Below are 24,992 nucleotides of genomic sequence, written 5' to 3' on the forward strand. Positions count from 1 at the left end.
ATGAACATGACCATTGATACACCACGACTTTTGATGTAATGTGAAAATACTGAGCTCAGGCCGGGGATTGAACCCACGACCTCCATAGTGGTATTCAGACACTTTAACCACGTCGCTAAAGAGCTAGCCCAACAGCGGTGACCTTATTTCACTACACTCCTTCCCCTTTTAATATTTCAAGGCCTAGACACGCCCGCTACAGCATGTCTTGCATCCCCATGGCCTTCCAAGAAACCATCAAACAGCTAAGTCCCATTCCCGCATTCACAGTTCTTTTTTACCTCGTCGCCATTAATGTGACAAAACTGAGCTCAGGCCGGGGATTGAACCCACGACCTCCAGAGTGGTAGTCAGACACTTTAACCACGTCGCTAAAGAGCTAGCCCAACAGCAAGGCTGTTGGAAGTGACCTTATTTCACTACAGAAGCAATACAGGAACATGACCAACGATACATAACACAACGACATTCCATGCAATACACGAACGTGACCCACGATACACCACACCACGACATTCGATGCAGTACACGAACATGACCAACGATACACCACGACTTTCGATGCAATACACGAACATGACCAACGATACACCACATCACGACATTCCATGCAATACACGAACATGACAAACGATACATCACACCACGACATTCGATGCAATACACGAACGTGACCAACGATACACTACACCACGACATTCGATGCAGTACACGAACATGACCAACGATACACCACGACTTTCGATGCACTACACGAACATGACCAACGATACACCACACCACGACATTCCATGCAATACACGAACATGACCAACCATACACCACACAACGACATTCCATGCAATACACAAACATGACCAACGATACTCCACACCACGACTTTCGATGCAATACACAAACATGACCAACGATACACCACACCACGCCATTCCATGCAAAACACGAACATGACCAACGATACACCACACCACGACATTCCCAATCTCTTGCACGACGGTCACATTACATTCACCTCTGTGTTGGGCTCAGAACGGACTATTGTTATGAAAGCGTCTCATTCATGTCATGATCATTCCAAGCGTTCATCATTGAGGTTACAATATACTAAACAATCTCTTGTACGACGGTTACATTGCATTAACTGCATTAAAGAAAACCATCTCATACCATGATATCTTATATCAGTCTTAATTCATTATTAGGTGGCAGGGGATATATCAGTGAAAGGGGGGTCCATGAAAATTACATATCTTTAGGGTAGGGGTAACCTATGGTCTTTAAAAATCAATTGGGTATTTACAAGATGTATTTCTTGTGTTAGGTTTGAGAAAGAATGTCTCAAAATTTTGGAAAAAAACATTGAAACTCGTGACAGCTCCCTAGCAAGTAAATGTTAAATCTTCAAAAAGGAGGTTTTCACTTTTGGCGGAAGTCAATATTTCACGCTGCAGAAACAGAAAAGAACTTTGGAGGTAAATTGTGAAAAATCTAAACGTATGGGAGACACTTTTCTATGTGAATAAACACAGCACAGGGATGAAATTAATGAGTTATGTAGCCAAAACTAGGATTGCATTCTGTTTGAATGTACTGTGCATGCCATGAAATGGGTCAAATTTTCATTAAAAATGAGGTGGGTGGGGGGAAAGATCAAGGGCCATAGTTTCACAAGTGAAGAAACCAGCCTTGTGTTTGACTGTATTTTCAATGTATGTTGCCTATGTTATGACACTGACACAAAAAGACTTTCTTGTGTCACTTTTTGTTTTGATGAAATGAATTTGACTGTTTGCAGCCTTTCGGAACTCGAAATTTGGTCAAAAATATATCCCCTGCCCCCTTATATAAAATTGTTATGTTTTTTTATGTTAAGAAACCAACATACATACACACGTCGAAGCAATTCCTAACGTCACTCAATAAAAAAGTATGTTCAATTGTTTACATTTGTGAAGTGCATGGAATGATTCCATCTGCGTAAATGGGCGATAAAATAGTTCCAAAGAGTTGCATTAAAACTCGCAAGTTTTTGCACGAATTATCGTACATTTAAAAGTCATATTTCTTAATTTAATGCATGCGATCTTAAATATACATTGAATGCGTTTGTTCGGTTTTAGCTATTTGGTAGACAAAATGGCGTGCTGAGCCTTACGCAGAGTTGTATGTGATAGCAAGGAACGACAACTCTGCGTGGAGATTGCGACATTCCATGCTTTGGAACGCAACGCAATATATTCGCAAGTTACTGTCGTTGTAACTGTACTGGCGTGTCGAGTTGAACATTGTGTATCGCGTTCGACATTTAAAAATGACCAAAAAATTTCAATTGTCTTTGCAATTTCTCTTATTTCAACTTAGTGAGACAATGCCTTGTGTCGTTGTTTATTTGTTAGTATCGTTGCGTTGCTTTTGTATTTTCAACAACACTCTTTACGACTTATTAAACATAATAAAATTATATTTCTGAATAAGTTTGCCTAAAAGCGTAATTTACCACGTCAAGTTAAGTTTAGCATGCTTCATTTTTTTAGGATTTCAACTTTACTTGAAAATTGGTGATACAATTTTAAGAAATATGTGATGAGTTTAGGCAAAACTGAATATTAAGCAATTATTATATAGACAGTGTATAGGTCGCTGTGGCGTAGCGAGTATGTTCACCTAGCAACCGTGATAAATTGACCACCAGAAGACTCGAATGATTGCATTTCCTTATTTGATAGAATTCATCCAAAACTTTGGCTACATGTATTTTAGAGATTAATGAAAAATCAGTTGTTCATATAATTTAAGCAAGACGTTAGTACTCTCATTTCCCTGAGATGATGTTCAGATTGATTAACGTTTATCGAAAGTTAGCACAGTACTTAGAAGAATGCTTCATAAAAGGAAGAAGGGTCCAAACGATACATTACGAGATTTGACGCCAGAGTCTGTGCTTTCTATACTCGGTATTTAATTTAACAAATAAAAACAAGTATACACATACATGCCAATCATATCAACACGAATCAACGTACAAATGTGTCAAACCTTTTGACGCGTGTCTTCTTCGAACAGATGTGTTTTAGTTCATACAGTTTTGGGAATGCACTGATATTTGACCCGTATATAAACGTATTCTTATTATCATACATTTGCCGATCATACAAAATACACTGTTTTAGTTTAATTTCAAATAAATGAACGACAGATGGTTAATAACACATCGAAGTTAAAGCACACAATATGTCCACTATCGAATCTAATTAATACATTTATGATGCACTCATAGACACAAGCAATGGTATGTCAGAAGACAAAACTTTTATTCAATTATAGGAGTTTTGCGTCCTTATCCGACTTATCAAGTCTTTACGTTATATAAATTGTTAAACATGTTTATTTGATCTTAATTCACCTTTCTTGTGAACATTATTCTTTTTACAGATACCAATTTTTTACAGATATTTTCTAAGCATAGCTGTTAAATCCAGCTTCTCACCTACACTGAACAGCCTATAGAATATTGGGAAATTTCCGAAATACATCCGAATTTTTCATACCACATTACCGCGTCTTTTCCGCTTATATGATGGATGTAACCGGGATGCTCTCGTGTGTTCATACGACACATAGACACCCGTTTTCATTTACGCATTAAAAGCCATTTCGAATTTCAGTGTAAGTTCTCGGTTAGTTAATCGTAAGGTGAAAACCGAATGGACTGTTGATAAGCACGTATGTTGATAACTTAGTGTTCCTATCAAGATATAAAATCACTACGGGTAGGAAATGCACTGTGAGAAAAAAGTACCAAAATGGAATATTGTCATAACGATGAGGAATATCGTTTACATATCATTGTGTGACGTTGGCGGTCAGCCTGGAAATCGTTCCTATCAGCCAGAAAAGGCTACATACATTCGCCAATGTGCTATAAATAACACAGTCTGACTTAAATATTCTATCGAAGAGCATCTTGGTAAGATGTTCTATTTACAAGACAAAAAATGATTTTCTAAGACCCACTTCATGCGAAAATGGGTCTTATGTCGTATGCGGCCAGAGAAGCTCAGGTTGGGCAATTGTGCAAGCAAGGCATGAGGTACGCTGGCCGCCTACGCCATAGGACACATTTTCGCATGACGCGGCACTAAAACTTTAACTTGAATATATTGAAAGAAAACTGCTTCTAAATCAAATGTTAATAAATCGTATGTTTCGATGGCGAAAAAAAATCAATTTATGATAAGCCATGTGAGGACACATATGATGTGATCTCACGTAGTATAATTTTTATCTACGAACACTATTGTTTGGTTTGAATATACGTTCACCTCATAGTTAACACTTCATGCGTTGGATATGTGACTAACAAACGAACAACAACAACAACAATTTAATATTTGTTTTCAATAAAGTTATTTCAAACGTAAATAGTCTTCTTTAATTTTAAAATCGGGATATATGCCGAATATCTTTTTTTAAAGATATTTCTTATTTGAGCATATAAATGAGATATTTGATAAGCACAATATCATTTTTTTACAGAAAAGTAGTTAAAGATGTCATTTTTTCCGATTAATACAATATTTTTGTGGTGACACGCATGTAAAATAAATGATGATGATGATGATGATGATGATGATGATGCTGATGATGATGCTGATGATGATGTTGATGATGATGTTGATGATGATGATTATTATGATGATGATTACGATGATGATGATGACAGTGGTGATTGTGCTGCTGCTGATGATGATGATGAGAGTGATGATGAGGATAATGATGATTGATGGTGGTGGAATTCTCTTCCAAAACACTTTACATGCACACACACACACACACACACACAGAGAATTTTAGTTTAAAACTAAACTTAAAACGCATTTGTTTTGCGTTTTCTATTACAAATTAGCGGAGTTTTTAGTTAAATAACTGTTTGAAGTGCAATTGAATATATTGACAAAAAATTGCGCTAAATAAGTGTATTTGTATATTGTGTATGTTAATAGATTGCAGGAGAGGCGACACTATTTCATTGCCGTGGACCAACAGGCCTCTGATTTTGTGTACAACGGCTCGTTCCCATGTCGTTATGAATATTCGTTTATGTTCTCAAAAAAAATCACATGACCTGTCATATGATTTCGGGTTGCAGCTTCGTAGGTAGGTGAGTGTAATCATTACGGTGTTTGTTCTAGTTTTGCAGCTTTATAGTGAATTTATGTATATTAAATTATTCAATATCTAGTTGTTAACGAAGAAACATTGTTTATTTGCAGTGCTGTATCCAATTAAAGCTTTCGATTGTGACGTGACTATATTTAAGGAAATAAAAAAATGATTGCGAAACTGGTTGTCGCTAGCCTGCTCATTGGAGTGTGTAAGTTGTTACTTTACTTAAATATTTTATATAAATTTTGACTATTTTGATTGATTGAATTTCACGTATGATTATGTTAATGTTCAGCTAACTCTAGTTAACCTATAGGGTAACTTTTTTCTCTAACCCACAACCGCCATAACTACTTACTAGGCTAACCTTGCTAGTTGCATGGTCATAGCTGTTTTCCCCAACGACAGCCTTTCTTCAATATAAAATTATGCTACACTTTCCCTGATGTTAAAAATGAGAACTGACTCCCAGCACTTGTGCCTTTCACACCCAGTTCTGGATGCCAGAATGATGCCTTAATATTTTCTAATGTTGAGCGAAATAGGTTTAGGAATAGATAATCCCATGATCGGTAAAATTTATTGCCACCATATTGGCTATGGGTTTTCCCGCAGCAACTAGGGTACTGAAGAATTCGGCAGCTTACAAAGTTCAACAATCTTTCAATAAACAAATATTGGAAACATCCATACTAGACTGCTGGTTATCTCGTGTTATCTTGCAGCCTTCTGTTATCTGGCATTATCTCCTCTGACTTTATTGTGTACATCCGCTTTATTCCAATAAAAAGTGTTTTATGTCAAATTATGACTTCACACATGAAATATGAAACAAAGTTTAAATGTTAATCACATTGTTAATAAATTTAATTTAATTAAGAATATATGCTAGATTTATTGGATATGCGTCTCTGTAACGATATTAAGTGACGCTCAGGCTCTATTGGTCATTGTTGGCTCTGGTGCTACTTACATGTACCCCAGGTACTCTTAAGTATACATAAATGTACCCTGGGAACAGAAAATGTTCTAAAACGTGCCAGGGTTGTCCATATAAATTATATATATTAATATAAATTAATTAATTGGCTTTGATCTTTGCATTTTTTAGCTCACCTGAGCACAATGTGCTCATGGTGCGCTTTTGTGATTGCCTTTTGTCTGTCCTGCTTAGTGCGGCATTAACATTTGCCTTGATAGCTCTCTAGAACCCACATGTATTGTCCAATCTTCATGAAATTTGGTCAGAAGATTTGTGCCACTGATATCTTAGACAATTCTGAAAATGGTTCCGGTTGGTTGAAAAACATGGCTGCCAGGTGCCAGGGCAATTTTCCTTATATGGCTATATTAAAAACTTGTTAATGCTCTAAAAGTAACATTTATAGTCCAATCTTCATAAAACTTGGTCTGAACATTTGTTCAAATGATATCTTGGAGAAGTTCGAGAATGGCTCTGCTCTTTTGAAAAACATGGCTGACAGCTGGCTGAGCATTTGTCCGTATATGAATATATTAAAACCTTGTTAACACTCTAGAGGTCACATTTATTGTTTTATCATCATAAAACTTGGTCAGCAGATTTATCTAAAAAATATCTTGGACTAGTTCGAAAACGGTTTCAGTTGCTTGAAAAACATGGCTGCCAAGGGGCGGGGCATTTTTCCACAAATGGCTATATATAGGGCCAAAGGAAAAAATTGTAACACTCTGGTGGCCTTATTTATTGTCCGATCTTCATGAAAGTTGGAAGAGTTCCATAATTGTTCTGGTTTATTGTGGTGGGACATTTTTTCTTATATTGCTAGATTAAAAACTTGTTAACACACTAAAAGTCACATTTATTTCCCAATCTTTGTGACACTTGGTCAGAACATTTATTTTAATGATATCTAAGATGTGTTTGAAAATGGATCTGGTTGGTTAAAAAACATGACCACCAGGATGCAGGGAATTTATCCTTATATGGGTATAGTAAAACCTTGTTAACACTCAAAAATTTACATGTATAGTTTACTGTTAATGAAACTTGATCAGAACATTTGTTCCAATGATATCTTGGGCTGCACAGAACAGGTGAGTTTCTTTGTATTTCAGGTGAACGACTTTGGGTCTTTCAGGTCCTCTAGTTTATTTTTGAGTGGGTGTTGTTTGATAAAAATGTCTGTCACTGACAAGTTCATAGAACATAATCAGCTACCTGCACCCCAAAATCTACGATTTAGATGTATGATTTCCCTAACCCTGAACACTATCACAGGGTAATAGCTCAAATCTGGTCAATGATTGTGAGCTTATATTTATAAACTCGTCAATATCAAAAGGAAATCTATATTAAATTGATAATAAATATTATGCATTTGTACAACATTAAAATACAATTGAATCAATGTTGGTATTTCTTGTTCCAACTTATATACTTCCAAGATTTTATGACAAAAAGGCAGTACCTAATGTATAGGCCCCAAAATGGAGGCTCTAAAATGCGTGGTGCTTGCCAACAGGAGGACCAGTAACTGAAGACAAGATTATGAAGAAAATGCCCAGATAATATATGCATTTAATGTTGTAAATATTTTATTTTTACTTATTTGCAATTTTTAGCTTATGTCATGGTCCTGTGTCCGTCATGCATGCGTGCGTTAACTTTTTCTTTAAACATCTTCTTCTCCTAAACTACAAGTCCAATTCTGATAAAACTTCTCACAAATGTTCCTGGGGTGAACCTTTTTCAAATTTGTTCAAATTATGCCCCTGGGGTCAAATTTGACCCTGCCCCGGAGTCACAAAATTGAAATTTGCTTATATATGGACTATTTTGTGAAAACTTTCAAAATTTTCTCCTCCATAACCATTGGGCCTAGGGCTATCATATTTGGTATGTAGAGACATCTAATAGTCCTCTACCAAATTTGTTCAAATTATGCCTCTGGGGTCAAATTTGACCCTGCCCCGGGGGTCACAAAAATGAACATATGCTTATATAAAGCCTATTTTGTGCAAACTTTAAAAAGCTTCTTGTCCATAACCGTAGGGCCTAGGGCTACCAAATTTGGTATGTAGTGACATCTAATAGTTCTCTACTTAGTTTGTTCAAATTATGCCCCTGGGGTCAAATTTGACCCTGCCCCGGGGGTCACAAAAATGAACATATGCTTATATAAAGCCTATTTTGTGCAAACTTTAAAAAGCTTCTTGTCCATAACCGTATGGCTTAGGGCTACCAAATTTGGTATGTAGTGACATCTAATAGTTCTCTACTTAGTTTGTTCAAATTATGCCCCTGGGGTCAAATTTGACCCTGCCCCGGGGGTCACAAAAATGAACATGCGCTTAAATAAGGCCTATTTTGTGCAAACTTAAAAAATCTACTTGTCCATAATTGTATGGCATAGGGCTACCAAATTTGGTATGTAGTGACATCTAATAGTCCTCTACCAAATTTGTTCAAATTATGCACCTAAGGTCAAATTTGACCCTGTCCCGGGGGTCACAAAAATGAACATATGCTTATATAAAGCCTATTTTGTGCAAACTTTAAAAAGCTTCTTGTCCATAACCGTAGGGTCTAAGGCTACCAAATTTGGTATGTAGTGACATCTAATAGTTTTCTACTTAGTTTGTTCAAATGATGCCCCTGGGGTCAAATTTGACCCTGCCCCAGGGGTCACAAAAATGAACATATGCTTAAATAAGGCCTATTTTATGCAAACTTTAAAAATCTTCTTGTCAATAACCGTATGGCATAGGGCTTCCAAATTTGGTATGTAGTGACATATAATAGTCCTCTACCAAATTTTTTCAAATTATGCCCCTGGGGTCAAATGTGACCCTGCCCTGGGGGTCACAAAAATGAACATATGCTTATATAAAGCCTATTTTGTGCAAACTTTGAAAATCTTTTTGTCCTTAACCGTAGGGCCTAGAGCAACCAAAATCGGTATGTAATGACATCTAATAGTTCTCTACTTAGTTTGTTCAAATTATGCCCCTAGGGTCAAATATGACCCTGACCCGGGGGTCACAAAAATGAACATATGCTTAAATAAGGCCTATTTTGTGCAAACTTTAAAAATCTTTCTGTCCATAACCGTATGGCATAGGGCTACCAAATTTTGTATGTAGTGACATCTAATAGTCCTCTACCAAATTTTTTCAAATTATGCCCCTGGGGTCAAATTTGACCCTGCCCCTGGGGTCACAAAAATGAACATACGCTTATATAAAGCCTATTTTGTGCAAACTTTAAAAATCTCTTGTCCATTACCGTTGGGCCTAGGGCTACCAAATTCGGTATGTAGTGACATTTAATATTTCTCTACTTAGTTTGTTCAAATGATGCCCCTGGGGTCAAATTTGACCCTGCCCCGGGGGTCACAAATATGAACATACGCTTAAATAAGGCCTATTTTGTGCAAACTTTAAAAATCTTCTTGTCAATAACCGTATGGCATAGGGCTACCAAATTTGGTATGTAGTGACATCTAATAGTCCTCTACCAAATTTGTTTAAATTATGCCCCTAGGGTCAAATTTGACCCTGCCCGGGGGGTTACAAAAATGAACATATGCTTATATAAAGCCTATTTTGTGCAAACTTTAAAAAATCTTTTTGTCCATAACCGTATGGCCTAGGGCTACCAAATTTGGTGTGTAGTGACATCTAATAGTTTTCTACTTTGTTTGTTCAAATGATGCCCCTGGGGTCAAATTTGACCCCGCCCCGGGGGTCACAAAAATGAACATACGCTTAAATAAGGCCTATTTTGTGCAAACTTTAAAAATCTTCTCGTCCATAATTGTATGGCATAGGGCTACCAAATTTCGTATGTAGTGACATCTAATAGTCCTCTACCAAATTTGTTCAAATTATGCACCTAAGGTCAAATTTGACCCTGTCCCGGGGGTCACAAAAATGAACATATGCTTAAATAAGGCCTATTTTGTGCAAACTTTAAAAAGCTTCTTGTCCATAACCGTATGGCCTATTTCTACCAAATTTGGTATGTAGTGACATCAAATAGTTTTCTTCTTTGTTTGTTCAAATCATGCCCCTGGGATCAAATTTGACCCTGCCCCGGGGGTCACAAAAATGAACATACGCTTAAATAAGGCCTATTTTGTGCAAACTTTTAAAATCTTCTTGTCAATAACCGTATGGCATAGGGCTACCAAATTTGGTATGTAGTGACATCTAATAGTCCTCTACCAAATTTGTTCAAATTATGTCCCTGGGGTAAAATTTGACCCTGCCCGGGGGGTCACAAAAATGAACATATGCTTATATAAAGCCTATTTTGTGCAAACTTTAAAAAGCTTCTTGTCCATAACCGTAGGGCCTAGGGCTACAAAATTTGGTATGTAGTGACATCTAATAGTTCTGTACTAAGTTTGTTCAAATTATGCCCCTGGGGTCGAATTTGACCCTGCCCTGGGGGTCACAAAAATGAACATACGCTTAAATAAGGCCTATTTTGTGCAAACTTTAAAAATCTACTTGTCCATAACCGTATGACATAGGGCTACCAAATTTAGTATGTAGTGACATCTAATAGTCCTCTACCAAGTTTGTTCAAATTAAGCCCCTGGGATCAAATTTGACCGTTCCCCAGGGGTCACAAAAATGAACCTATGCTTATATTGGGCCTATTTTGTGCAAACTTTAAAAATCTTCTGTCCATAACCATTGGGCCTATTTCTACCAAATTTGGTATGTTTTAAAATCTTTAAGTTCTCTACCAAGTTTTTTCAAATAATGCCCCTTGGGTCAAATTTGACCCTGACCCCGGGGTCACAAAAATGATCATATGCTTAAATAAGGCCTATTTTGTGCAAACTTTAAAAATCTTCTTGCTCATAATTATAGAGCCTAGGGCTACCAAATTTGGTATGTATTTACATCTAAAAGTCCTCTACCAAATTTGTTCAAATTATTCCCCTGGGCTCAAATTTGACTCTGTCCCCAGGGGTCACAAAACTGAACATATGCTTATATAAAGCCTCTTTTGTGCAAACTTTAAAAACCTTCCTGTCCATAACCAATGGGCCTAGGGCTACCAAATTTGGTATGTAGTGACATCTTATAGTTCTCTACCAAGTTTGTTCAAATTATGCCCCTGGGGCCAAATTTATATATAAAAATGCTCACCCTTCCAACTTTAAGCGCCCTATTGAAGATACATGTAGCAGCTTGATATTGTGCATGCATTTGTTTATCATGGAGCTGCATATTTTGAGTGGTGAAAGGTCAAGGTCATCCTTCAAGGTCAAAGGTCAATATATGGCTTCATAGAGGCATCCAAACTTTAACCTTGGTCATAACTTTTGCAGTATTGAAGATAGCAACTTGATATTTGGCATGCATGTATATCTCATGGAGCTGCACATTTTGAGTGGTGAAAGGTCAAGGTCATCCTTTAAGGTCAAAGGTCAAATATATGGCTTCAAAGCAGCGCAATAGGGGGCATCTTTTGTTTTGTGTTGTTGTTCAATGTTGTTGTTTTCCAACTGATTGAACTTGTTTTTTATAAATGGGAAACAATAACAAATTTCACATTGAAAATGTATTGCATCATTAATTTTTGTACTGAAGGAATCCACTGATACCCTGGCAAGAGCCCTAAAAATGCTTATAAAAAAGTATTGGTATGAATTTTGTGTCCCTTTTGTGGTGTATTTTTAAAGCCAAAACATTGATTGAGCCATTTAATCATTGGCTTGGGCGTTCAAGTTTTCATTGGAGGACATCAACCCACCCCTTTTGGGCTGGGGTATTAGATACTCTTAAGTATTAGATACTCAAAAGTAATAATTTGGTGAATTCAATCCAGTTCTGTTATCTTCTCGAAAATTGCAACAGTACAGAACAATTCTATTTTGAGTTCAATAGTCAAGATAACTAAATGTCTTACATAAAAAAAATTCAGTATGTTCTATGCAAAAGTTTGGCAAAATGTGTACTATACCTTACCCACATGTACTCCTGCACCATTCTGCCAGGATAGAAATACCTCACGCGCTCCTTCCGTTGCAATTTCCACACCTTTTCAAGATACCAAAAATGTTGGTAAGTACATGTATTTTGCTTGTATTTGCATAATTAAATTAATTGAATATGCCATGATTATTGAACTTTTACATTTATTGACTTCAAAACTTTAATGTTTTCCATTAAGACTTCCTGTTAATAGATGTTGCTTTGTGATGGACAATATTCCAGGCTGTAAGAAGTTTCCTACTCTATTATATTGTGGAGAGACATGCTTATATTTTGTAAAATCTGTGATATGTGTTCTTTTTATGTTTATAAATAGTCTCCAGTAGTATTGAAACATGTAGTTTTTCATTCATCTCAATGATATATTGATATTTTTTTCTTGCTCGGTTTGTTGGAATCAAACTTTAATACTTGGATACAGGTGTTGGCATGCATTTTTACAAAAATATTGTGTGTATTTAACAAGCCTTAAGAATATCAAGCTATAATATAATCACAAATTATCTTGGAAATTTCCATTTTACTTAAAATATTCATCATATATTTTATTATTAAAAATTATCATATATTTTATTGGCTTCATAGACTTTGACCAAGCAATAGGGAAGAGCATATATTGTTTTGAACCTTTGATTAGCCATGCTAATTAACAATTGTCAAAAATACTATACAATATAGTTTGGAAAGAGTGCAAATCAATTGTTTAGTTAAATAGTTTAGTTGTTACCTGTTTGCCCACTTCCTGCCCCTACAATCCTTATCCTTGTGTACATGTCACTTTTTAGCTCACCTGAGCACAACATGGTGGGGTTTTCTGATTGCATTTGTTTATTATGTCTTTTGTCAATATTTATCTTGTGGACACTTTCCTTACAACTTTTATTGTCCATTTTTAATGATAATTGCTCAGAACATTTTGCCCAATGATGTCTTGGCCGAGTTTTAAAATGGGTCACTTAGGATAAAAAGACTAGGTTACTTTGTCAAATTAAAGAAAAAGCTCGTGAAAAATCTTAAGGTCCCATTTATTTTCCTATCGTCATGAAAATTGTGCTTAACATGTTTTCCAGTAATATCAGTTCAATACTGAGTCATGTAGGTTACAAAAACTAGATAATTAGATTGAATTTCAGAAAAAGATTGTGAAAACTTGCATGGCTTTTTTTGTACCATACATTCATGAAACTTTGTCTGAACATTTGTTCGAATGATTTCTTAGCGGAGTGAGATATGATTCCATTCCATTGATAAACATGGCTGCCTTGAGACGGTGCAGTTTTCCTTATCTGGCTGAAGTAAACCCTTTGAACCATTCATTAATCATGTTTTTACTCCACTCATTGTGAAACTTCATAAAAAAAACTTTAATGAGTTGTTATGACATATGGACTGGTGAGTAAGAAAATGGCGGTTAGTTAAAAAAAACATGGCTGCCGGGTTTTGTGGCAGTTGTATTGTGAAAACTTGGGAACATAACCAGCTCATAACAGCCAAGTTCCTTGAGGTCTCAGAGTCAGATGAACTCCATAGAGCTTGGTTGAGGAATCATTGTTTTGTACTGCTGCAGTTCGTAGTAGCCATCATCTTTACTATTTATGTGTATAGAATACAGTATCACATATGATAATGTTGTTATCTGTACAATTCATTACACAAACATGTGTGTCAGGTTCACAGTTGTGAAGTTATCACATTACTGGTATCTTAAACTGTGCGTGATTATCTCAAACTGTATCTATCTTCATGAACAATGATAGTTATCATGTTGCTACTGCTGGTTTATCACTGGGAACTATTTATGAATAGTTGTGTTTCTTTTCTTTTTATATGACATTCAGAATTTTTGTTTATGATAACTTCTGCATTTGTATTGTTATGCTATTTACAGGTCTCGGAGCAAACAAACCAACAAAAATACATTATCCAGAGAAAGCTCCCTCGTGTATCATGGTAGAATTCTCTTCCAATAACAGCCTCATGTTTAATTCAGAGGTAATGGGTCCTTTTTTACCATAAAAGAAAAACCAACTCAACAAATATTGTTTAAATTTCAATCATAAAAATAACCTTTTATTGAATTATGTTTATATGTATATGCCATCGTAATTGTAACAGGATTTGTACATTGACTACATCATGTAAATGCCTTATTTCTCCAACTATTGAATATAGAAACATCCATCTTACAGTGCGGATTACAGGCATTTTTGCATTTTACTAATAAACCATCAGTACTTTTTACCTTACTGGTGCACAATGTGAGCTTTTGTGATCGCCTTTTTTGTGTTGTATGGTGTCAACATTTGCCTTGTTTAAACTCTAAGACCACGTTTATTGTTTGGTCTTCATGAAATTTGGTCAGAAGATACGTGCCAGTGATATCTTGGACGAGTTAGAATATCGTTCTACCTGGTTGAAAGACATGGCCGCCAGGAGAAGGGGCATTTTTCCTAATATGGCTATATATGGCTATACAAAAACCTTGTTAACTCTCTAGAGGTTACATTTATTGTCCGATCTTCATGAAACTTTGTCAGAATTTTTTTCCCAATGATATCTTAGATGAGTTTGAAATTGGTTTTGGTTGGTTTAAAAACATGGCCACCAGAGGGGGCCATTTTTCCTTATATGGCTATAGTAAAACCTTGTTAGCTCTCTCAAAATAACATTTATAGTTCACTCTTCATAAAACTTGGTCAACACATTTGTTCAAATGATATCTTGGGCTGCACAGAACTGGTCAGTTCCTTTGCATCTCAGGTAAGCGAGTCTTTCAGTCCCTGTTGTTAGCTCACCTGTCACGAAGTGACATGGTAAGCTTATGTGACCGTGTGATGTCCGGCGTCCGTATGTGCGTGCGTGCGTGTGTGCGTTCTTCAACAATTTGCTTGTGTAGACAGTAGAGGTCGCAGTTTTCATCCAATCTTTATGAAATTTGGTCAGAATGTTTTCTCTTGATGAAATCTGGGTTGGGATTGTATTTGGGTCATCTGGGGTAAAAAACTAGGTCAAATAATTGAAAAACCTTGTGTAGACTATAGAGGTCGCAGTTTTCATCCAATCTTTATGAAATTTGGTCAGAATGTTTATCTTTATAAAATCTGGGTTGGGATTGTATTTGGGTCATCTGAGGTCAAAAACTAGGTCACTAGGTCAAAAACTAGGTCAAGTAATAGAAAAACTTTGTGTAGACAATAGAGGTCGCAGTTTTCATCCAATCTTTATGAAAATTTGATCAAAATATTTATCTTGATGAAATCTGGGCTGACTGACTAATGGGGTTATTTACCCTCGGGACTTCGGTTAAAAACTATTGCCCGAGCACACTGCTTAACATAAAACTCTTCATAAAAAAGCCGAAAACGGCCATAAAATGGACAGCCCGAGTTTACTGGGCTGTACCATTGGTATAAATATAAAACTTTGCAGTGTTGGTGCGGTGCCTTAATAAAAATCTATTGGTTTAAAAATATATAACCTTTATATGAAGCGTTAAAATGACGCAGTGCTTTACAGTGGATAGGCCTAACGCTGTTAAAAAGCGGCGTTTTAATTGGTTGATGTGGAATCTGGGTTGGGATTGTATTTGGGTCATCTGGGGTCAAAAACTAGGTCACTAGGTCAAAAACTAGGTCAAATAATAGAAAAACCTTGTATAGACAATTGAGGTCGCAGTTTTCATCCAATCTTTTTGAAATTTGGTCAGAATCTTTATCTTGATGAAATCTGGGTTGGGATTGTATTTGGGTCATATGGGGTCAAAAACTAGGCCACTAGGTCAAAAACTAGGTCAAATAATAGGAAACCTTGTGTAGACAATAGAGGTCGCAGTTTTCATCCAATCTTTATGAAATTTGGTCAGATTGTTTATCTTGATGAAATCTGGGTTGGGATTGTATTTGGGTCATCTGAGGTCAAAAACTAGGTCACTAGGTCAAATAATAGAAAAACTGTCAACAATTTGTGTGTGTAGACAGTAGAGGTTACAGTTTTCATCCAATCTTTATGAAATTTGGTCAGAATGTTTATCTTGATAAAAAATGGGTTGGGATTGTATTGGGGTCATCTGGGGTCAAAAACTAGGTCACTAGGTCAAAAACTAGGTCACTAGGTCAAATAATAGAAAAACCTTCTATAGACAATAGAGGTCGCAGTTTTCATCCAATCTTTATGAAATTTGGTCAGAATATTTATCTTCATGAAATCTGGGTTGGGATTGTATTTGGGTCATCTTGGGTCAAAAACTAGGTCACTAGGTCAAATAATAGAAAAACCTTGTGTAGACAATAGAGGTCACAGTTTTCATCCAATCTTAATGAAATTTGGTCAGAATGTTTGTCTTGAAAAAATCTGGCTTGGGATTGTATTTGGGTCATCTGGGGTCAAAAACTAGGTCACTAGGTCAAATAAAAGAAAAACCTTGTGTAGGCAATAGAGGTCACAGTTTTCATCCAATCTTTATAAAATTTGATCAGAATGTTTATCTTGGTGAAATCTGGGTTGGGATTGTATTTGGGTCACCTGGGGTCAAAAACTAGGTCAATAGGTCAAATATTAGAAAAACCTTGTGTAGACAATAGAGGTCACAGTTTTCATCCAATCTTTATGAAATTTGGTCAGAATGTTTATCTTGATGAAATCTGGGTTGGGATTGTATTTGGTTAGTCAGTTGAGCGATTCAGGGCAATCATGGCCCTCTTGTTTGAAATTATCTGCATGTGAATAATTAATGGTAAATACAGACTATCTAAAGGGATCAGCTATCTTCCTTATAAGTTAAATACTTTTCTTATGAATCTATCCTTAAGCACATTTTATACTGATAATTAATAACCAATTGGAGAATTAAAAAAAACTATTTTTCATTCAATTTTAGGCTACATATCTTTAAACAACTTTAAGGCAGCTACATGTATGAAATACTGAATATTTATTTTTGTTCCTACGTCAAAAATTCTGGTTGCAATGGCAACAAATAGACTAGAAATACTGCTGAAAATGGTGTTTTTTTCTGGATCCTGCGATAACTTTAAAAGTTCTTAATATCTTTTCATGAAACTTGAAATACCGGTATGGATAGATGGCAATATGGACATTATGCACGTCATTTCATTTTGTTCATACATCAAAAATTCTGGTTGCTATGGCCACAAATAGACTAGAAATACTGCTGAAAATGGTGGTTTTCTGGATCCTGCGATAACTTTAAAAGTTCTTAATATTTTTTCATGAAACTTGAAATATGGATAGATGGCAATATGGACATTATGCACTTTATTTCATTTTGTTCCTACGTCTTAAATTCTGGTTGCTATGGCAACAAATAGACTAGAAATACTGCTGAAAATGTTTTTTTTTTCTGGATCCTGCAATAACTTAAAAAGTTCTTAATATTTTTTTATGAAACTTGAAACATGGCAATATGGACATTATGCACGTCGTTTCATTTTGTTCCTACGTCAAAAATTCTGGTTGCTATGGCAACAAATAAAAAAAATATTCTGACAATGGTGGAATTTCTGACAATGGTGGAGCCGGTAGGGGACTTTTATTGCTTGGTAATAGTCTTGTTTATAGTAAGTCAAAAGTTAATTTGCAATTTGTGTTTTCAGACAATGCCAAACTGGGATTTTTCAAATATAAGTATTGTGAATGAAGGATCTATGTGTGCCAATGGAACTGGTCAAGCTCAAGTACAGATCAGATTTCATGCCGACAATGCCACATACACTTTCTTCTTCAAGAACAACAGCGGGTCTGTCAGTATCAACATGCAACTGGAGTTTATCCCAAATAATGTCTTCAAAAATAACATCACAGGTAATTACACTTTAGTGTAAGATTAAAATTTGTAGGATGCATTTTAGTTCCACAAATCTCTAATACAAGTTTTATACCCCTGAAGGACATACAGTAGTTACAGCGTCTGTGACTGGATAAGAGGATTTTTGTATGAATCTGTAAATGTTAATGCATCTGGATTTCATGTCCACTCTGTAACTTTGTTATCCCCTGGTGGATTTTAATATAAATTTATTTATTTATAAATTGTTCAAAACTGGGTGGTGTTTGGTAAAAAAAATATGTTGAATGAATAAATTAAATAAAAAGCATTCAAACACCTGGAGGCAACATTTATTGCCCAATCTTCATGTTACTTGATGAAAACATTTGACTCAGTGATGATGAGACCGAGTTTGATTCCTGTTCATTTGGGGTCAAATTAGATAAAAGAGCGTGCAAACAGATAATAAAGTCTCCATTGTTCGCCCAATCTTAATGAAAGTTGATCAGAACATTAGTTGTAATGATTTCTTAGCAGTTGAGATATGTTTCAGCACCATTTAAAAACATGTTTACATTTTTTCATAAGTGGCTATAGACAAAACATTTAATCACTGTAGAAGTCACATTTTTAGCTCGACTATTATATATATAATATATATAGTGGAGCTATCCTACTCACCCCTGCGTTGGCGTTTCCGTTCCGTTAGCGTGCCAATGTTAAAGTTTTCGTACTACCCCAATTATTTTCATTGTCCCTTGACATATTGTTTTCATATTTTGCATACTTGTTTACCAACATGACCCCAACCTATAAACAAGAGCAGACGACTCTATCAAGCATTTTGTCATAATTATGGCCCTTTTTATACTTAGAATATGCATATTATTGATAAATCTTTGTTAAAGTTTGCGTACTACCCCAAATATTTCCTGTATCCTTTGACATATTGCTTTTATATGTTGCATACTTGTTTACCAACATGACCCCAACCTATAAACAAGAGCAGACCACTGTATCAATCATTGTGACATAATAATGGCCCCTTTTACACTTAGATAATTGAACATTTTGCTTAAATTGCCATAGCTTCTTTATTTATGATCACATTTTATTATTACTTTGACAAAACAACACTTTCCTGAATACCACAATGGATTCCACCTGAACAATACCAAGAATCCCTCCCCCCCCCCAACCGCCCCCCCCCCCCCCAATTTTTTTTTGTTTAAACATCATCTAATAAATTACCACACCCCACATTATACCCCTCTCACCCTCACCCCCCCCCCTACCCCCCCCCCTTTTTTTTTAAACATCATCTTATTAATTACCACACCCCACATTATACCCCCCTCTCACCCCCCCCCCCCCCTGTCAAGCACTCGAATAGTCGAGCGCGCTGTACTCTGACAGCTCTTGTTACCCAATCCTTATGAAACATGAACATTCAAAAAAAAAAAATTGTAATATCGGGATATATTTTCAAAATGATTGTAGTTTGTTAAAAAAACTGCTATATGTTATGGCTGTTTTTCTTACAAGTCAAATGTGAATCCTTTTGAACATTACCTGCACAAAACAATAGTGCATGCGATCTCAGTGAGTCCTTAGACATTGTGTACACACCGGTCTTACTGACCTGTGTACTAACGCGAAAGGAATTTTGGGTAGCACTTCTTTTACGTGCGAAAAGTGAAAGCGAAAGTAGGTCAGGTAATCGTGCTTCGGAAATTCTCTATCAGTCTTAATAGAGATTCAAAATCACATTTAAACATAATTAAATAACATTTCTTAAAACAATATTCCGTTTTAAACACACAATAAAAAACGATTTTTCTTTTATTATAAACATTTTCATTCCTACGCAGAACTACTTAGGCAGAAGCATAATTCCCCTAACCAGGGGAATGTGATGTGTCTTAGTACAGAGGTGACAATAACGTAGTGACGTCACCATCTATGTATAGAATGAGTCCTTAGCAGCTATGGGCTTGTTTGGTGGATGCTATTGTTTCTGTCTGTTTGTAATTTATGCATATAAATGGTGATGTCACCAAGTTGATTTTAAACAAGGACTTCAGACTTCCATCTGTGCTGTTTATATGTCCTAGAGTTTTGTAATACATGTCTTTAACTGTTACAAAATGGCAAAAATTAATGTTCGATGAATGGACTACGCGATGAATGGACTACGCACTGCCTCTTGTATTTAACAGTAGGAACTATTGACTGACTATGTTCATATAATCAAGTTGTTTTTTGCAGATCCTGTTATAATCGCTACCTCCAATGCTGGCACATTTCAAGACACGATGTCTTATGCTTGTACAAGTGCGATGACCTATACAGGACATTATATGGATGTCAAGAACAACACATATGAGTTGACTATGAGATTCATGGATGTACGCATGCAAGCCTTTAACTTAAAAGGAGAAAAGTTTTCAGAAGGTAAGTAATGTGTAGTGCCTATAAGATAACTTCTTAGATGGACATTTTTACTATTGGGCAATCAAATAATACAATCATTGTAAACCTTAATTATGTATTCAACAGTATTCAAAAGAGGAAGGGTTATTATGATAAGGAGCATGAGTTGCGTAGCACTTTATTTTTTCTGACAATTTTGTTATTTTCAAGCAACAAATAAACAGTCCTCATATATTTTGTGTAAATCAATTGTACTGATTTATATCATGTGAAAATAAACCTTCATGTACATCATGTCATTCTTCAGCCGGGAAAGCCTGGGCATTAAATTTGAGTGCTGAATAAATACTTCCTAGCTCATGGGAGACAACTCACTCTTCATCTTTGGTTAAAAAATGAAATATTGAAGTACACTTTTCATTAAAAATGTTGAAGGTTGAATAGAAACTTTGTAGCGCATGAGAGACAACTTACCCTAAGATCTTTTCTTTTGGTTAAAAAAACGTAGTTGGTCATTAGATACAGGGTAAATAACTTTTAACTAAGAGGAAAAGTTAACTTAGAGTAAAAGTCTCCACAGTTTTTGGCACTTACAATTTTCTATCCAAAAGTAGAGATCTAAGTTGTCTCCCCTGCACTTCGAATGTTTTATTAAGCATTCCTATATTAAAGCCCATGCTTTCCATGAGAAAGAATAATGCAATATTGTTCATGAGGTCTAATTTTTGTGAATGATTTTATAAGTAAAAAGAATTTACATGACATACAAGAGGACTGTTAATTTGTAGCTAGCTTTTGTCATCTTTTGTGAACAATAAAACTTGGAAATGCTTTTGGGATTACAAATTAAATTTATGCATTGGAAATGCTTACATGGAATAATGTTTTATGTTATACAAATGTATACCATATGGATATAACACATAACTATGCTAATCAATACACAAACATGAATGAATGACCTGACAAGTTATATAACTATCCAGATATGTATCGCAATACGATATAATGAAGTTGCAGACTATAATTATTTTTTAGAGATAATAACATTCCAGTTTAGATATTTTACTGGTCTATGTATATATGTTGTCAGCAACCCATTGTGCTGCCGATGAGGAAACAACCCCAATGTCAACTGGAACAACCCCAAAGTCAAGTGATACAACCCCAAAGTCAAGTGATACAACCCCAAAGTCAAGTGATACAACCCCAAAGTCAAGTGATACAACCCCAATGTCAACTGGAACAACCCCAATGTCAACTGACACAACTCCATTGACAACACAGCCCCTGACCACCCCTGAGATGACTACCCCTAGCCCAGATCCTCAAAGTCATCCCAGCTTTGATGGGACTGTTGTAAATACAGACAACTCCACCTGTATCCGTCTCAAGACTGAAATGCTTCTCATATTGGACTATGTGATAAATGATACGGTATAAGAGAGGTTTTAACATTTTTGGATCGGAAGATTTCATTTTTACAAGATGTATAAAAACTGAGCATATTGATTTCTATAGGGATTGCAAATCTATTTGAACATTGGGGTGAATGATTGCCATTTCAATAGTTGAGACAGCAATTGAATTCGTATTTTTATTAAATCCCAAATATTATCCACTTGAATGAAAGTTAAATTAGAAATAAGTGCTGATTTTCAAGAAATGCAACTGCATACATTTATTTCAATGATCCAAATGGCCCCATGTCCCTTTTGGCCTTGACTACCCAATATTAAACTTGGTGACAAGAATGTTTATTTAGACTCATGAAATGTGTCAAAATAATTTGTTATGTATTCATATTATTATAATTATGAACAACAACTTAAAGTGGAGAAATTGAGTGGCAACAAGATTTATTGAGCCAGTAAAACCCCTGGAATGCCTATATTGTTATTCAATGCCATGCCTGATTACTGAATGATGTTGGATTTTTTTCAAGTTTTAGTTTGAGTTATTTGACTCTATGAATCTTGTTACTTCTCAGACTAATGGTACTGCTAAAATTGGAGTTGGAAACCCAACAGTGAGTGGGAACTGCAGTGACGCCGGGCAGAGGATCCGACTTGACTTTCTCAAGTATTTTTCCATTGAGATCCTGTTTGCTAAAGATGACAGCAACATCTACTGGGATACTGTCAATGTGATGGGTGTATACACTGAGGACCTTTTCCCTATGGCTTCTAAAATGAGTAAGTTGTGCACGGAAATGCAGCGTAACTGTTTTTACTGAAAATGAGAAAAACTACTATACCTAGCAGACAATGTTAATGACTAACATGCCAGAATTTCATACGATAAAAGCAATAAGATGGATTTTTGGGGAGAATTTAAGGGGGATAGTTTCAGTTTGGGTTAAATATTATCATTTGGGGAAAACTATTAACAACTGTAGACATACATACTTAATTTTTATGCCCCCCTTCGAAGAAGAGGGGGTATATTGCTTTGCTCATGTCGGTCGGTCTGTCGGTCCGTCCACCAGGTGGTTGTCAGACGATAACTCAAGAACGCTTGGGCCTAGGATCATGAAACTTCATAGGTACATTGATCATGACTCGCAGATGACCCCTATTGATTTTGAGGTCACTAGGTCAAAGGTCAAGGTCACCGTGACCAGAAATAGAAAAATGGTTTTTGAATGATAAATCAAGAACGCATACGCCTAGGATCATGAAACTTCATGGGTAGATTGATCATGACTCGCAGATGACCCCTATTGATTTTGAGGTCACTAGGTCAAAGGTCAAGGTCACGGTGACCCGAAATAGTAAAATGGTTTTCGGATGATAACTCAAGAACGCATACGCCTAGGATCATGAAACTTCATGGGTAGATTGATTATGACTCGCAGATGACCCCTATTGATTTTGAGGTCACTAGGTCAAAGGTCAAGGTCACGGTGACCCGAAATAGTAAAATGGTTTTCGGATGATAACTCAAGAACGCATACGCCTAGGATCATGAAACTTCATAGGTAGATTGATCATGACTTGGAGATGACCCCTATTGATTTTGAGGTCACAAGGTCAAAGGTCAAGGTCACAGTGACATGAAATAGTAAAATAATTTTTCGATGATAACTCAAGAACGCTTTTGCCTAGGATCATGACACTTCATAGGTACATTGATCGTGACTCGCAGATGACCCCTATTGATTTTCAGGTCACTAGGTCAAAGGTCAAGGTCACAGTGACAAAAATCATATTCACACAATGGCTGCCACTACAACAGACAGCCCATATGGGGGGCATGCATGTTTTACAAACAGCCCTTGTTATTTTCTTTTTAGTTAATTTAGCTTTGTATGATTAATATATTTAGTAATTAATATATTTAGTATGTTTACCTTTCAATATCTTCCATTTAATTAACATGTTATTACAGAAAACTGTAAAGAGTAAGAAAAATAATTAAGCAGAATATGCACATGAACCTGTTTGTACACTGATCCACTCAGATATAAATTTTAACTTGTTTGCCTTTTTCAATTTTTGAACAATAATCTTTAAAAAAAAATATTTGCAAGTAGACTAAAATCTAATTTACAAAGATTACAAATACTCGACTGATTTCCATGACATGCATTCAAAGTGTAAATTTCTTAAAAAATTATTTGTTTGTATCTTGAATGTATTATCCCTTATTCAAGGACACATGCTTACAGTAATCAATACAAATTATATGATGTTTGTCATTAATTTGATTGTTATTTGTCATTTTGGTATACAATCATAATTTTCCCTAAATAAGTAAAACTGTTTTCACTCAATAAAATGAGTTCAGAAGGAAGTATTGGGAAGTATTGGGCTGTAATTTGTGTGTACGTAGCTTACATGCAGACCTTGTTGTAATTTTAAAAAATCAGCTTTTTGTTTGCATATACATATACTAACTAACTTCAGTTTTTAAGTTCAAATATGTATTTGTGGTCATTATATCCGATTAACACAAATGAACATGATACTTTCCAAGCAGAAGAATAGTCGAGCTCTGTCTAGTGACAAGATACTTAAATATAAACCTGGATTCTTTTTCAGATAAGACATTCAATTTTCTCAACATAAGTGGCCTGAGTAACCAATTTAAGGCAAAGGTGGATGGCTCCTACCTGTGTAACACTGACACCAGCACAACGCTGATTGATGGCCTGACCCTGGAGACATGGAACATGCAGTACACAGCCTTCCAGAAGGACGCTACCAAGTTCAGTGAGGACGGTAGGTAGTCAACCCAGTATATCACCTCAAGAGGACACTATAGCAACTCCAAATACACTATGGTGGTAAATGCTCACTAAGGATTTATCAATTTTATGAAGGAGGTTGGAAAAAGTCACTTGCCTCCATGTAAATTATTAGCTATTAGTTATTTTAATGCCCCCCCTAGGGTGGCATTTAGCAGTCAGATTGTCAGTCCGTCAGTCCATTCGGCATTCTGTTTTCCGGAGGTTTTTAACACAACAATTTCATTACATTTTCATAAATTTTAAGCATGTTTGTGCGATAGTCTGATTCAAGTAGTTGTCAGTTGCCTGTGCGTGCACTTAGTACTGGTAAACCATTTTACCCAGAAACAGTGTTTAGGTTAACGGACCACCGCAATAAGA

At 35.8% G+C, this 24,992-nt stretch overlaps 1 protein-coding gene across 7 annotated transcripts in view; it reads left to right on the top strand.

The window, feature by feature from the left end:
* The first annotated feature begins 5,098 nt into the window (after positions 1 to 5,098).
* LOC127833964 (lysosome-associated membrane glycoprotein 1-like) overlaps positions 5,099 to 24,992 on the top strand; it is a 70,369-nt gene continuing 50,475 nt past the window's right edge. For 2 of the 7 annotated variants that reach the window (XM_052359486.1, XM_052359489.1), the window contains exon 1: positions 5,168 to 5,374. In XM_052359486.1, coding sequence (XP_052215446.1) covers positions 5,332 to 5,374 — 43 coding nt within the window. In that variant the 5' untranslated portion in view covers positions 5,168 to 5,331. The other 5 variants (XM_052359482.1, XM_052359484.1, XM_052359483.1 and 2 more) reach the window with 5 other exon arrangements.

Source organism: Dreissena polymorpha, chromosome 6 (assembly GCF_020536995.1).
Source record: "Dreissena polymorpha isolate Duluth1 chromosome 6, UMN_Dpol_1.0, whole genome shotgun sequence".
Lineage (NCBI taxonomy): Eukaryota > Metazoa > Mollusca > Bivalvia > Myida > Dreissenidae > Dreissena > Dreissena polymorpha.